This window comes from Orcinus orca, chromosome 7 (genome assembly GCF_937001465.1).
Source record: "Orcinus orca chromosome 7, mOrcOrc1.1, whole genome shotgun sequence".
Taxonomy (NCBI): domain Eukaryota; kingdom Metazoa; phylum Chordata; class Mammalia; order Artiodactyla; family Delphinidae; genus Orcinus; species Orcinus orca.
Window position 1 is genome coordinate 42,488,948 of NC_064565.1, and position 14,599 is coordinate 42,503,546.

The following is a 14,599-nucleotide window of genomic DNA, read 5'->3' on the forward strand; positions in this document are numbered from 1 at the left end:
GAACCGGTTTGCAGGGCAGAAGTTGAGACATAGATGTAGAGAACAAACGTATGGACATCAAGGGGGGAAAGCCACGGGGGAGTGGGGATGGTGGTGTGCTGAATTGGGTGATTGAGATTGACATATATACACTGATGTGTATAAAATTGATAACTAATAAGAAGCTGCTGTATTAAACAAAAACAAACAAAAAAAACCACATGCACCCCAATGTTCATTGCAGCACTGTTTACCATAGCCAGGTCATGGAAGCAACCTAAATGCCCATCGACAGACGAATGGATAAAGAAGATGTGGTACGTATATACAATGGAATATTACTCAGCCATAAAAGGGAACAAAATTGGGTCATTTGTAGAGACGTGGATGAATCTAGAGACTGTCTTACAGAGTGAAGTAAGCCACAAAGAGAATAACAAATATCGTATATTAACGCATATATGTGGAACCTAGAAAAATGGTACAGATGAACCAGTTTGCGGGGCAGAAATTGAGACATAGATGAAGAGAACAAACGTATGGACACCAAGGGGGGATGCAGTGGGGGGGGGTGGTGGTGGAGTGATGAATTCGGTGATTGGGATTGACATGTATACACTGATGTGTATAAAGTGGATGACAAGAACTTGCTGTACCAAAAAATAAATGAAAATTTTAAAAACTGATCCTTACTCAAAAGTTAATTTATCATGGGAAAGGAAACACATAAGCACAATCTATGGTAAATTAAAATGACTACTCAATGTTTGAAGAATGAATGAATGAGCAAGTGAATGAATGCAATTAAGTCAAAAGTCCTAACTGTCAACTACTATGGGATGTGTTCATATATAGTTTTGAGTAATGGAGGAAATGGTTGTCATTTGGTAAAAAAAGAAAGTTTCAGTATTATACAGTTAATATAACCTCAGATACAAACCTGAACATGTAAAAAAAAAAAAAAGTTAGTGAACATGAAGAAAAGTCAACAAAAGTTATCAAATTTGAAGAACAGCGAAAAAAGATTTAAGAAAACTGAAGAGTCTCAGTATATTAAGTTTTTAAACTTTCTATGTAACAAATGCAAATTAGTGGTTTAAAACACCACCCATTATTAGCTCATAGTTCTGTAGTTCAAAATCTAAGCAGGCTCAGTTGGGCTCTATGCTCAGGTTATTACAGACTTGTTGTTGGGGAATTGTTGTTAATTAATTACACATGGTAACTAAATTCATGCATGTTGGAATTACGTAAAGTGAAGACTGCCTGTACATTAAAGCAGAGTTTAAATATTTCTTCAAATGTGCACAAAACTACCAACACGTAGAAATAATCTAGGACAACAGACTCAGTGTGTTCTCTGAATACACTGTATTTGTATTAGATCAAACATAATAGCCAATCACATGGACATTAACAATCACAACATATAATTAAGACTATAACAGAAGGTAACATAAAATTTTATTATAATTAGGATACTATATATCAATATCTTGGGCTATGACTAAAGCAATGCTTAGATCTTAGAGGAAAAATTACTTCTTATGTATTAATTTTAAACAATTATTTTTATACCTTAAAACTATAGTAGAAGAACAGGGGAAAACTGGCAAAAAAAAAAAAAATTTTTTTTTCCCAGAAGAAGAAATAAACTAGAAAATGGAAAGCAAGTAAATAAGTAAAATTCATTTTGGTATCTAACAGGAAACCATAGCTGACAGCTTTTACTAAAGATATAAAAATGCTTTTTCTTTGTACCAATTCATTATAAACTAAACAATTACTTGAAAATATAGAACAGCCAATTTTTTCTAGTTTAGAAATCTTACATGTTTACACTATGAAATACATATTTGTTATTAAATTTCTAGACCACACAATTCTTCTGTAGTTAAATTAAAATATTTAAACGCCCAATACTTCAAACTGACAGATTATAAATATTTCACCGCTTCTCTGACTCCAATGACAACAACCACACTTAGCATTTTAGAGTACTTGGGTTCAACATACATTTTCTCATTTAATCCTCCTCCCCATTTAATGCTTTGATTTGTTTGGGTAAAATTTTTATTGATACAAATCTTCAGTTTACTCTGGAGAAAACAGTAATATAAATTCTACTTTTCCTAAAATGAAAGCCTACTTACAGCTCTGAGTAATGAATGATAGGTAATAATTAATTAAAAAACAATAACAATGATTTCCCTGGTGGCACAGTGGTTAAGAACCTGCCTGCCAATGCAGAGGACACGGGTTCGAGCCCTGGTTCGGGAAGATCCCACATGCCACGGAGCAACTAAGCCTCGTGCGCCACAACTACTGAGCCTGCATTCGAGAACCTGCGAGCCACAACTACTGAGCCAGTGTGCCACAACTACTGAAGCCTGCACGCCTAGAGCCCGTGCTCTGCAACAAAGAGGAGACACCGCAATGAGAACCCTGCACACTGCAATGAAGAGTGGCCCCCACTCGCCGCAACTAGAGAAAGCCCGTGAGCAGCAACGAAGACCCAACACAGCCAAAAATAAATTAATTAATTAACTAAAAAAGAAAAAAATAACAATAGTTTCAAAGTATTTTACATACGCTAAACTACTTACATTGAATCCAATGAAGATGCCCCATTTTATACATGAGCAAACTGAGACAGAAAAGTAACTAGCACAAGATCATACAGATACTAAATAGTAAAAGCGGGATTTCAGTCTAGGCAGTCTGGCTCAGGGCATATTTTCTATTAATCTGCCTCTTGGGTGCAATTTTTGTTCAAAACTGCTAAATTAACTCTTTCAACAAGTTAGTTTTCAGTTTCTCTATGCATGAACATTTTAAACATACTGAATAGGACAAATGCAAGACCAACTCTTGTTTATAAGAAAAGAATCAGACACAATGCCACACTTAACTCCATTTACCGCATCATTTAATAACACAATGTACATATTTAAGAACTTCTTGCTCTGGTGGAATACAGAAGAGTGATTGCTACTCTTTTTTCATTTCACATGTTACCACCAACATTTGTGGGGGGACTAGGAAGAGTTTAGAGAGTTGGGCAGATAGGAAAAAGGAAGAAACAAAATTAAAATCATCTTTTACTTCCTTCTAATATTGTAAATCATCTATTTAAAAGGTAAAAGGTCTAGAGCCAGCCTTTACATTCCTACAAGTTCACTTTCTTCTTGTCTAATACTCCCAAGATGCCCTCTGTAATCCTGTTCATTGAGAGCCATACCCCCTCACAACTCCACAGAACAGGCATGCTCTTTTCTACAGACATCCTTACATTACGGAACAGGGCAGAAGAATAAATGTAGTAAGTATAATTTCTATTTTAACAGATCTATCTGGAAGCTTCACGTGCAAGACACAATAAGAGCTGGGGAAAAGGAAAAATGAGTCTCAAAGTAGCCACTAATACGCCAAAACATCACAGATGGAGAATCAAAAGCAGTTAGGTTGGGCAGATGACCACATAACCTCTGCAGACTGAGGAAATCATTATGCACATGTGGAGTACACACATCACCCACTAACACTGAAGACCCACCTTCTCTATTCCCAGCTCTGAAACTTACATATTAGCTTAAGGTTGCTAGGTAGTTCACCTCAGCTCTGACTCAAATCTGAATCCATGTTCTCATCTGTAAAATGGAAATTAAAATGGCTGCCATGCTTAAAAGAGGAGTTGTGAAAATTAAGTGAAAAGAAAAATGGGTGAAAAACTTAAACAGATATTTCAAAAAAGAGGATATTAATTTAGTGAACAACTATATTAAAGATTAGATAAATAAATACTTATTAAAGCCACAAAGAGATGCCACTAGAATGGCTAAAATTCTTAAAATTACACCACCATGTACCAACAAATTTTTTATATGAAGTTGAAGTAATATGAGCTAAAAATAAGTAGGTGGCAGCTTCAAAATGTCAATAATTTTCAGGGGGCAATGTCTGATATCTGTCATATAGACCTTCTTAGGTTCAATCCCTATACTCAATACAAACATTTATTCACTATCAAGTAAAGTTACAGAGCCTAATAAGGCAATAATATTTAAAAAAAAAAAAGTTCTTTCCCTTTCCCTTCCACCTCAAGGGACAGTAGTAGTATGTGTATACTTACTTGTAGAAAAATCATCCTCTTGCTCTCTTACCTAACTTTACAATTACACTTGACCCTTGAATAACATGGGTTTTAACTGCAGAGATCCACTTAATATACAGATTTTTAAAAATAACTATATTGGAAAAATTTTTGGAGATTTGTAACAATTAGAAAAAACTTGCAGACAAACCGGGTAGCCTAGAAATATCAAAAAAAATAAGAAAAAAGTATGTCATGAATTGTATAAAATATATGTAGATATACACATAACCTTCAAAACATGTTAACTGACTGTTATCGGTAAGGCTTCCAGTCAACAGTAGGCTATTAGTAGTTAAGTTTTGAGGGAGTCAAAAGTTAACACATGGATTTTCAGCTGTACAGGGGGTCAGCATCCCTAACCCCCCGAGTTGTTCAAGGGTCAACTATATAATCTAAGTAAGATTAGAACTAAACATTATTATCAGGAAATAAAAAGTGTATTATTAACTATCAACATCATCAGTGCATATGAATCAAAAATATAAACTACAATGTCTTCTCAAATTCTAAAAGAACATAAAAGAAATTCCCTTTTATGATTTTACTAATCTGATAATAAACCCATATGAAAGAAAAAAGGCAAAAAACAGCTAAGCGTATAAAAATGAAGAAAAACAAGACAGGGGGCTTGCCCTACCACCTATAAAGGCCAATGGCATTAGAATGTGGTATTGGTACAGGATAGATAAAGAGAACAGTGTAGAACAGAAAGCACAGACACAGACCTCATACAAGGAAAGGGATTTACTATATGAAGGAGAAAGTGCTCCAAACTAGTGGGGGAAGGATAGATAATTCAATAAATGGTGATTAGGCAACTGATAATTGTCTACTGTGAATCGACTATCCAATCAAATCTCTCCTTAGACCTTACATAAAGACCAAGTCCAGGTGGACTAAAGACCTAACTGTGAAAATCAAAACTTCAATAAAACTTTCAGAAGAAAACATAACAAGATCCTTATAGACTCAAGGAGGAGAGAAAGCTTTTCTTGAACAAGAAAAATAAAATCAAGGGAGAAAGACAATATTACTAAACCGAAACTTCAATCTTCTTAATAGTAAAAGGCAGCACAAAAAGAAAAACAAAAAGAAGCAACAGACAAGGATATATATTTGCAATTCACATAAACAACAAAAGATTAGTAGAGAACGCATGTGAAACTTTAAAAATCAATAAGAAAAAATAATCCAACAGAATAATAAGTACATGAAAGTAAGGAGCAGGCAATTTATACAAAAAGAAAACAGACTGACCAAGAGACATGAAAAGATGCTCAACTGCAATGAAGCTGAAATAAATGGAAAACAATGCCCTATTTCACACCCATCAAATTGGCATAAATTTTAAAGTCTGACAATACCCAGCGATAGTGAGACTGTGGAACAACAGGGACTTCACTTCCACTGCTGGTGGGAGTAAAATCTCCCACAAACACTTAGAAGAACAATTCTGTATTATTTAACATTTTGCAACTTTGCACTATATGCATTTTTAAAAAAGAATTCCTCTTCAAGATACAATCCCCTGAGAATCTCTCACTCTTGTGAATAAGAAAACGTGGATAATAACTTTCACTGCAGTGTTGTCTGTGATAGCAAAAAACTGCAAAAAACTTCATGTTCATTAATAGGAGAATGGGTTAAAAAATGTGGAATATCACATAGCTCTTAAAATTAATGAACTAAAGCTACAAACATCAACATGAATAACTCTCACAAAAAATGCTAAATGACAAGCTACAAATGACTACAGAGAATATTATTTTTTATGAAGTTTAAAAACATGCAAAACAATATATATAGTATATTTGTATGTATAGTATATATTACAAAATAGACTTTTAAATCTTTTTAGAGTGTTTAACTCTGAGAAGAGAGGAAAAAATATTATCAGGTAGCTAATAAATAAAAGTAATAATTTCTACTGTATTTTGAATGTTTTCTTTAAAAAAAAAGAATGAAGTGTGGCAAAATGTTAGGACTTGACAGAGGTGACTGACAGGAATAGGAGTTTATGTTATATTCTGTACTTTATGCTAAAAATTTTTCATCGTTTAAAAAATTACAAAATATATTAAAATTTGTAACTATTTCAATTAGGACTAGGTATTAGAAATTTTTGGTACCATGTAAGCAAAAGAAAGTATAGGAAAAAAACTGGCTGTTACAGCTGTCATTCTCACCTAAAACCAAAATTTTTTTAATTTTAATATTTTGCAACAACCTCATGTGTTCAAGAATTGCCTTAATGACTATGTAAATGTAATATATTTAAATGTATAAAGTAAATTTGTATTACCAGCGTGCCATCAATATCTTTTTTTTTTTTTTTTTTTTTGCAGTACGCGGGCCTCTCACTGTTGTGGCCTCCCCCGTTGCGGAGCACAGGCTCCAGACGCGCAGGCTCAGCGGCCATGGCTCGCGAGCCCAGCCGTTCCGTGGCATGTGGGATCTTCCCGGACTGGGGCACAAACCCGTGTCGCCTGCATGGGCAGGCGGACTCTCAACCACTGCGCCACCAGGGAAGCCCAATATCTATTTTTATATTAGGGTTTCTTGTAAAATTTCATTGGAGAAAACGATTCCATTATCAAAAACTCCAAGCTACTCACTGTCAAGTTATTTGACCAAACACAAGCCAAAGACATAGCAATACACGCATTCAAATTTTACTTGGAAAAGTCTCCTTTTAAGATAAAGTTCATACTTCAATCCACTGTGTGAAAAGAGTTTTTGTAGAAGTAGAATTTGAGCTCAGCTCTGTGGGACACAAGTAAGTTTATCTTTAAGAAAGGAGATACCAAGTATTGCTGAAAAAAGCAAAAATCTATCAGTGAATAGTAGTAAACGGCACAGAGACAGAAACTGGCAAGAAAGATTGCCTGGCTTGAGTAAGGAGAAAAAAGACACGGAAATAAGAACTGGGGTTACGGAGCAGAACAGACATCCATGACTCAGGAATCAATGTAGTGAGACTGGAAAAATCGGTACAGGATGTAAGGAAATGACATCTGTCTGCCCTTTTAACACTGCCACTAAATCTTCCTATTGTGGCTCTGTCCCTCACGTTTTACTTTCTCCTTGGGATCTCCTAAAAAGGCTGCCCCAAACCAGCTCTCTACCTTAGGAAACCTACACTCCCCTTCAAGATAAGAATCAGGGCCGGGGTGAGGGGGGATGTGTGTGGATATTTTCTCCTTTTTTCTCAGCACAGCTTCAAAGGAATTTTATTCAACAAAACAAACAATAAACCCATATTAGAAGAAATCCAATAAATATTTACACTTGATCTTCGCTGACCAAAAGGCTGAGAAGCGATCCAATAAATATTTAAAGAGCTCTAATGCTACCATACCTAGCATACCTTTCAGGATTTGTAGGTTCTGACTCCAAGAAAAAAAAGAAAAAAAACAGGAACTTGCCAGAGTTCCTTACCTCTTAGCCTTTGGCCGGCTACCATTTGACAAGTCATATACCATCATCAACTTATGAGTGCCTTCCTAGACATCTTGAGTCACTACAGCCTTTTCTCAGAGTCTCAGGGTCTGAGAAAAGGATTTCTTCCCCACATGAATGATGTCAGAAACACTGTTCACCCTCTGATGAGACTGCATCGACCAAAGGAATGTAGTTTCAACTTTACAGTTAATTATAAAAATGACCAAACCATACATATAGTAAGAGATGGTCACTTCCTGCAGATGTAAGTGCTATCAGGAAAGCAGGGGAAGAGAGAGGATAGTGTCAACACTTTTACAAATAAAGTGTCTGCCTGAAGGTCCTTGTCTTCTCTTCAGGGAAGATGATTGTTTTAAATACAGGGAGAATGTAAAGCATCTCCTGTATTTCTAGTATCGTAATATGGTGTGAAAAATACAATTATCTTTTTATGTGTGTACGAGTCCTCCATTAGATTGAGAGTTCCTTGAGGGAACCCAGTTTATTTATTAAATTTGTGCTCCCAAAGTCTGATACACACTGTCTGACACACAGTAATCACTCAAAGCCTGTTTGTTGAATGAAAGGTAAACAAAGCTATGACAAAAAAGAAACAATGGTAATAAAAATCTGACTGAATCAAAGAAAGATGAAAAGGACAATGACACTGCAAAGGAACATTCCTGTGGGCATCTCAAGTTAAACAATGACTTGATCGTCATATTACTTAACTACTGTATTTCAAATTAACAGGGGCTTTAAGTTTTGAAAAGTGCAATATATAATTTTTCTTCTATGATAGATGTATAAAGCCAATTTGAAATCCTTAGTATTTCATGCCACTTTTTCTATTAATTCCAACCACTTGCCTAAAAGAGGTTACAATCAAACTTTCTATTTTATCTTAAACTGCCTTTTGGAAACTGACTTCAGTCAGTCATACTTGAGTTAACAAGTAAGTACTTGAAGTTTTGGCTGATGGCACTGCCCATGAAATAATCTATACACAGTATTTTTTTTTTTTTTGTCTGAACAGCAGTGCTTCTTTTACTACAGTGGAACTAAACTGTGATCCACTAAACCATGTAGGAACCTCAGGAGACACTGAAGGGGAGTTTTAGAAAAGCAACTTGGCTTACTTTCACCAGAGAAGTTGTCAATCAGAAAACAATGGGCTGCCAGGAAAGATCTCCCTTGAAGAGTTCCACAGTTGTTAAGTTTGAAAATCATTTGTCTTATTCTATTTTGCCTTTTTTTCCCACTATGACAAAATGAAAGTCTTCACAACAATAAAAAGTGAAGGTCTCACTGCAGCAAAGGAAGACATCATTAGGTGTTCCAAAAGCAGACGCTGTAAACCTCAACATTATGCTTTCTAGATTTATAGCAGTCGGCAATGTTAAACTACCAAGAAAAAAGTTGAATGAAATTATGGAAATACATATTTTAAGACTATCTAAGGGTCAAAATCTATAAAGTTTTTTAGCTCTCTGCAAAAGGAAGGTACTTATACATCATATTTGACTTCTGAACACATTTTTGGAATCACATAATATACCAAAATAGGGCACTTTCTAGACTTTCCCCATAATTAGAAAATTGTAACTATGAAACAGGTGCAATATTCTGTATAACTGGCAATTTGCAGCCATGCGTGTTTTTCATTCCACTAAATCCTAAAACTCTACCTAGAATTAACTACTGCTACAAAAATATTTATTTTAGCCAGCTTGGTTTACTGTTTTTCTAAAGCCACAAGTTAAGTTCTCATGCCCAATCCATCTTTTTCTCACTCCATAGTCACTGACGACCCCCCAAGAAGTAAAACAGGTGTTCTGGACTGTTTTGAAATCCTGGGGTTTTCCTTTTCACACCCTAAGGCAGAACACCTTATAGCACTTGCACTATCCATGGATAGTGTAACACTTCCAACTATCATAAATAAATCCTGAAGCCGTGCGATCAAGGGTTGGACGCATCTATATATAAGCGAGATAAAATAGGTTCTTCTTATTGAACCGGGGCAAGTGGAAGTCTCTAAGTGCTGAGCTGCCCTAGACAACAGGGTCTGCTGCATCACTTTTAACCGCGGGGCGGGGGAGTGGGGGGGGGGGGACACAAGACTCAACCAGTTCTAGAGGGAGCTGGAAGTTCTCTGTCATCAACTCCGCAATTGCTCAATTAGTCCGGTCTCCAGAGAACCCCAGGCTCCTCCCTATTCCTGTGCCTGGCGAGGGGAACGGTCCTCTTTCGGGGTCCCCAACCTCAGGTGGGCTGGGGACACTCCCCTGGCAGCTAGGGACGCGCCGAGGTTGCCCCCAGAAAAATCCCGGCTGCCAGGCAGCGGCGACGCCTCACCCTCCTCCCCCTTTGCTAGGCTTTCCAGTCCCCGGAGTCGCCACCGCCCACTTTCTAGCACAACAAACAACGGCTTGGGGCCCCGGCCCAGCACTTACCCACATCTTGCTCGAAGTGGTTGGCGGTGAACAGAGGCATCTCGCCGGCGCCCGAGCCCAAGTTGCTGCGGTCAGGCGGAGGCTCTGCAGCTGCTCCGGGCTGGGGTACCCACGGCCCCGGCTTCCTAGACGGCTCGGCTCCAGTCGCGTCCGGCACTTCCGCCACCGCACCTGCCCCACTCCTGCCTGACGGACCAGCTCCAGGTCCGCGTTCCGCCCTTGCGCTCCGCCCCGACCTCTCCTCCCGGTATGAGGTCCCACCAGCTGCGGGCATCTTCTCAGCGGCCCTGTAGCCGCCGCCCTCCGGGAGGAGGCGGCAGCCCTGATCCGAAGCCCCCGTAGGGGTCAGGCGGCCGCCGAGGCCACCTTTCCATCGCTAGGACCCCGGCAAGCCATGGAGGGGGGACCTTCAGGGCCGGAAGTTGTCGAGCCTATAACTTGGCGACGCCAGAGGACCGGGAGCTGCAATGCCGGCGGCAGTTCTGCAGGGGGCGAGGTGTTCTGGGATTCCCTGCGTAGGGCTGCTGGTTCCGACGGCCAAGTTCTCTCCAGTTTAGTTCCTTCCTAAAATATGGGCTAGTCCCACGCGGCTGAGGGCCCGCGGCTACGTGCGCGTCACAGTCCCGTTGCCCTGGAAACGGATGGAGCCTCACTGGTTTCGAGAGTCGGCGAAGGGTTTGGCTCCGCTCCTGGCCGTTCTGGGGTTACACTCTCCTCGGCGCCTAAACCCCGCCAGAATAACCACCGTGGAAATCGGGACTCCTCACTTTTCGCTTTCCATCGCGCTCTTACACTGAAAACACTGCTCGACTCTGGGAATCCAGAGACGAATGAGGCACCGTCCCTGCCTTCAAGTTGCTGACAGTTTTATGGGGACAGTGTATAGCATATACGTGACAGTACATGACGGTTCTGATATGCAATCGCGGTCACAAACTCAAATTCCCATCGGAGACAGCCAGGTATTGAAATGAGTGTGTAAGTGCAAGCACCCTTCCCACCCACACGCTCCCAAACCCTCTTAACCCTGTTTTATTTTTCTATAGCATTTATCACTTCCTAATATAGAATTATGTTTTCTGTCTCTCCTCTTTAGACTATAAACTCCATGATTATTTTTGTTCACTGCTGTACCCCCAGCATCTAAAACAGTGTCCAGCAAGTAATAGGTGCTCAGTAAATACTTTTCAAATCCAACCAAACAGTGCATGGCAGCTACCAGTAAACTTAAGCTATTTGTTTAAGTGTGGGCTCTACTAGAGCTTCCAGTTTTTCAATGATTTTTTTTTTTTTTTTTTTTGGCGGTACGCGGGCCTCTCACCGCTGTGGCCTCTCCCGTCGCGGAGCACAGACTCCGGACGCGCAGGCCCAGCGGCCGTGGTTCACGGGCCCAGGCGCTCCACGGCATGTGGGATCTTCCCGGACCGGGGCACGAACCTGTGTCCCCTGCATCGGCAGGCGGACTCTCAACCACTGCGCCACCAGGGAATCCCTCAATGATTTTTTTTAATGTTAAGAATTACTTCAACATTTTTAATAATGGGCTAAACAAGACCATTTTACAATCTCTGTGTAAAGACTTGATACAAAAGAGAGAGAACCATTATACATGGAATAGTTCAGAAAGGTTGTTGCATTTTATATCATAAAGATAGGTTCACAAATAAGGAGGAAACATCAGCAGGTGAAAGGAGCTGATTTTCAAAAACCATTGAACCTAGGATGTTCAAGATATGTTTGGAGACTTTCTAGGTGAATTTGTCTAGGATTAAGGCTTAGTGTTGGAATGGAAAACAAGGGTAGACAGAGATAGGAGGAAACAGATTGGGAAGAGCCTTAAGGAGCAAGCTAAGAATTTTTAATTTTATCACATAAGGCACTAGATAATCATTTAAAGATTTTGAGCAGCAGAGGAGTACACAAAAAAGTTTCCAGATAGTAATCTGACAGCAGTGTGCATGACATATATTAAGAAGCAGACCAGGCAGTGGAACAGGTTAGGAGTTACGTAGTATTTGAAGAAGAGATATTGTAGAGGAGATTGTACTGAGATAAGAACAAAGGTCTGAGGATTTGTCTTTGGAAACTATTCACATTTTAAAGAGATTCCTTTAGCTCCTCCACATCTTTAATAGCAAGCATGTTCAAGAATCTATGGGTTGGGCTTCCCTGGTGGCGCACTGGTTGAGAGTCCGCCTGCTGATGTAGGGGACCCGGGTTCGTGCCCTGGTCCGGGAGGATTCCACATGCCGCAGAGCAGCTGGGCCCATGAGCCATGGCCGCCGGGCCTGCACGTCCGGAGCCTGTGCTCCACAGCGGGAGAGGCTACAGCAGTGAGAGGCCCGCGTACTGCAAAAAAAAAGAATCTATGGGTATTTACTCATCTGTGCATATACTCAGTCTCTTGGTGAATCCAGTTAACAAAATTTTTAATAGTCACTAAGAGCCAGGCCCTGTGTTAGAAACAAGAAGATACAAAGATTGTTCATTGTTACTTCACCTAATGAAGTTATTGAAGAAGTAAAAGATATGTCAATGGCAGCCCACAAGTTCTGGTGTGCAAAATTTCTGTTGTACAACCTCTTTTGAGCCCCAGTCTCCCTGATAACAAAATAATCTCATCAATTTCAGTTAAATTCTGTCTCTTTAGGGGCTTTTGTTGTTGTTATTATTATTTTGGGTTTACAGTCAACAAATCTACATCCTTACCTCACACCACTTTCTCTGAACATACACCAAGATCCATCCTCAGGTATGTTCTTCCAACTCTGCCAGTTCGTATTTGGTGAATAACACTTTTTATTCCAAAACAGGGACAGTGCTTCCCCAGTCAAGACATGATGAAACTTGACTCTAGTTATTGGTCTAGAAAAACTGAAGGGGGTTGTGGGAAATCTTTTTTTCTTTTTCTCCCTCGCAAAAGATTAATGAACATGACCTCCTCCCAATACTTCAGTGAATAAGGATTGAGGTCAGCAGGGAAAGCAGTGGTTTGGTTCTTTCTGGATCAAAAGGGAAATCTTGAAAGGGAAAGTAGCATTTTGGAAGGCATCTTCCTCAGATGAGGCTTCTCCATGGTCTTCGGGCAAAGGGAGGTCACTATCCTCTAGCAGGGGCAAGCACACCACTTCTGTCAGTCCAGAGGACTGAGGTGAATCTATCAGCTCAAAGTTCTCAAGAGTATCCACCCAGATATCCCCATCATCCTAGGTCTCAGGGTCTCATTCTTTCCCCTGCAGAGTCCTGACTTTACATTATGCTATGGGTTATGAATTCAACCTTCTTTTAAATTCTGCTACTCTCACAATCAGGTCCTGAGTCTGATTTTTTTTTTTTTAATTGTAATCCGTCCCTCTGGCCCCCCCTCTGGCCATAGCAAATAAAGCTAGCTAGCTTTCTCTCTCTCTTTCTCTCTCTCCTTCTCTCATTTTTCTCTTTGTATTTCAGTTTGGATAATTTCTCTGTGTGTCTTTAGGATGAGTGGTATGTTATTTTTCATTAATTTCCAAAGCATTCAGTTTGAGTGTTTTTTAAATAAACTTTTTATTTTGGAATAATTTTAGATTTACAAGGAAGTTACAAAGATAGTATAGAGAGGTCTCATTTACCCCTCAGCCCTTTTCCCCACTGTTAACATCTTACGTTTCCATGGTATATTTGTCAAAACTAAGAAACTAACATTAGTTCATTGCTATTAACTAAACCACAGATTTATTTGGATTTTACCAATGTTTACATTAATGGCCTCCTTTTTTTTTTCCAGGATCCAATCCAGGTGTGCCAGGTGTCCCCAAGGTCATCCCCAGTTTCAATGATTCATTGGGACTCATAGGACTCAGCATATAGTCATCCTCATGACTATATTTTATTACAACTAAAGGATACAAAACAAAATCAGCAAAGGGAAAAGGCACATAGGGTAAAGTCTGGAGGTGCGAGCTTCTAAGAGTTCTCTCTCAAGGAAGGCACACAGGACATGCTTAAATCCTCCAACAATGAGTCGTACAACAATGTCATCTACCAGGTAAGCTCATTGCAAATTCAATGCCCAGGGTTTTTACCGGGGTCTAGTCACACAGGCACCCTCTACCTAACATGCACCCATGTTTCCAGACTCTCAGAAGGAAAGCAGGTGGTCAGCATAAACCACATTGTTTGTACAGTTTAGACACCATGAGCCATTCTTATCAGGGAAATTGTGGGAACTCTCCCAAAATCTAAGTTCCCAGATGCCAGTCAAGGGCCAACTTTGCAAGCAGGACTTTCCTTTTTTTTTTTAATTTATTTTTTATTGAAGTATAGTTGAATTACAATGTCATGTTAATTACTGCTATACAGCAAAGTGACTCAGTTATACATATATACATTCTTTTTCATATTCTTTTCCACTATGGTTTATCACATGATATTGAATATAGTTCCCTGTGCTATACAGTAGGACCTAGCTGTTTATTCATTCTATATATACCAGTTTGCATCTGCTAATCCCAAAGTCCCAATCCAACCCTCTCCCACCGCCCCCCCACATGGCAACCACCAGTCTATTCTCTATGTCCCTGATTCTGTT

At 39.4% G+C, this 14,599-nt stretch overlaps 1 protein-coding gene and 1 long non-coding RNA gene across 6 annotated transcripts in view; one reads left to right on the plus strand and one right to left on the minus strand.

Annotated features, from left to right (window-relative positions):
* The window catches only part of STAM2 (signal transducing adaptor molecule 2), a 48,711-nt gene extending 38,055 nt beyond the window's left edge, over positions 1 to 10,656 (minus strand). Inside the window, exon 1 of one of the 5 annotated variants that reach the window (XM_033400052.2) lies at positions 10,033 to 10,549. In XM_033400052.2, coding sequence (XP_033255943.1) covers positions 10,033 to 10,306 — 274 coding nt within the window. In that variant the 5' untranslated portion in view covers positions 10,307 to 10,549. Of the gene's footprint in view, positions 1 to 8,715; positions 8,862 to 10,032 lie in introns of those variants that run through there. The other 4 variants (XM_004276806.4, XM_033400054.2, XM_033400053.2 and 1 more) reach the window with 4 other exon arrangements.
* LOC125965069 (uncharacterized) overlaps positions 10,656 to 14,599 on the plus strand; it is a 46,053-nt gene continuing 42,109 nt past the window's right edge. The window contains exons 1-2 of the long non-coding RNA XR_007478562.1: positions 10,656 to 10,994; positions 13,796 to 14,056. This is a non-coding gene — a long non-coding RNA (uncharacterized LOC125965069). The remainder of the gene's footprint in view (positions 10,995 to 13,795; positions 14,057 to 14,599) is intronic.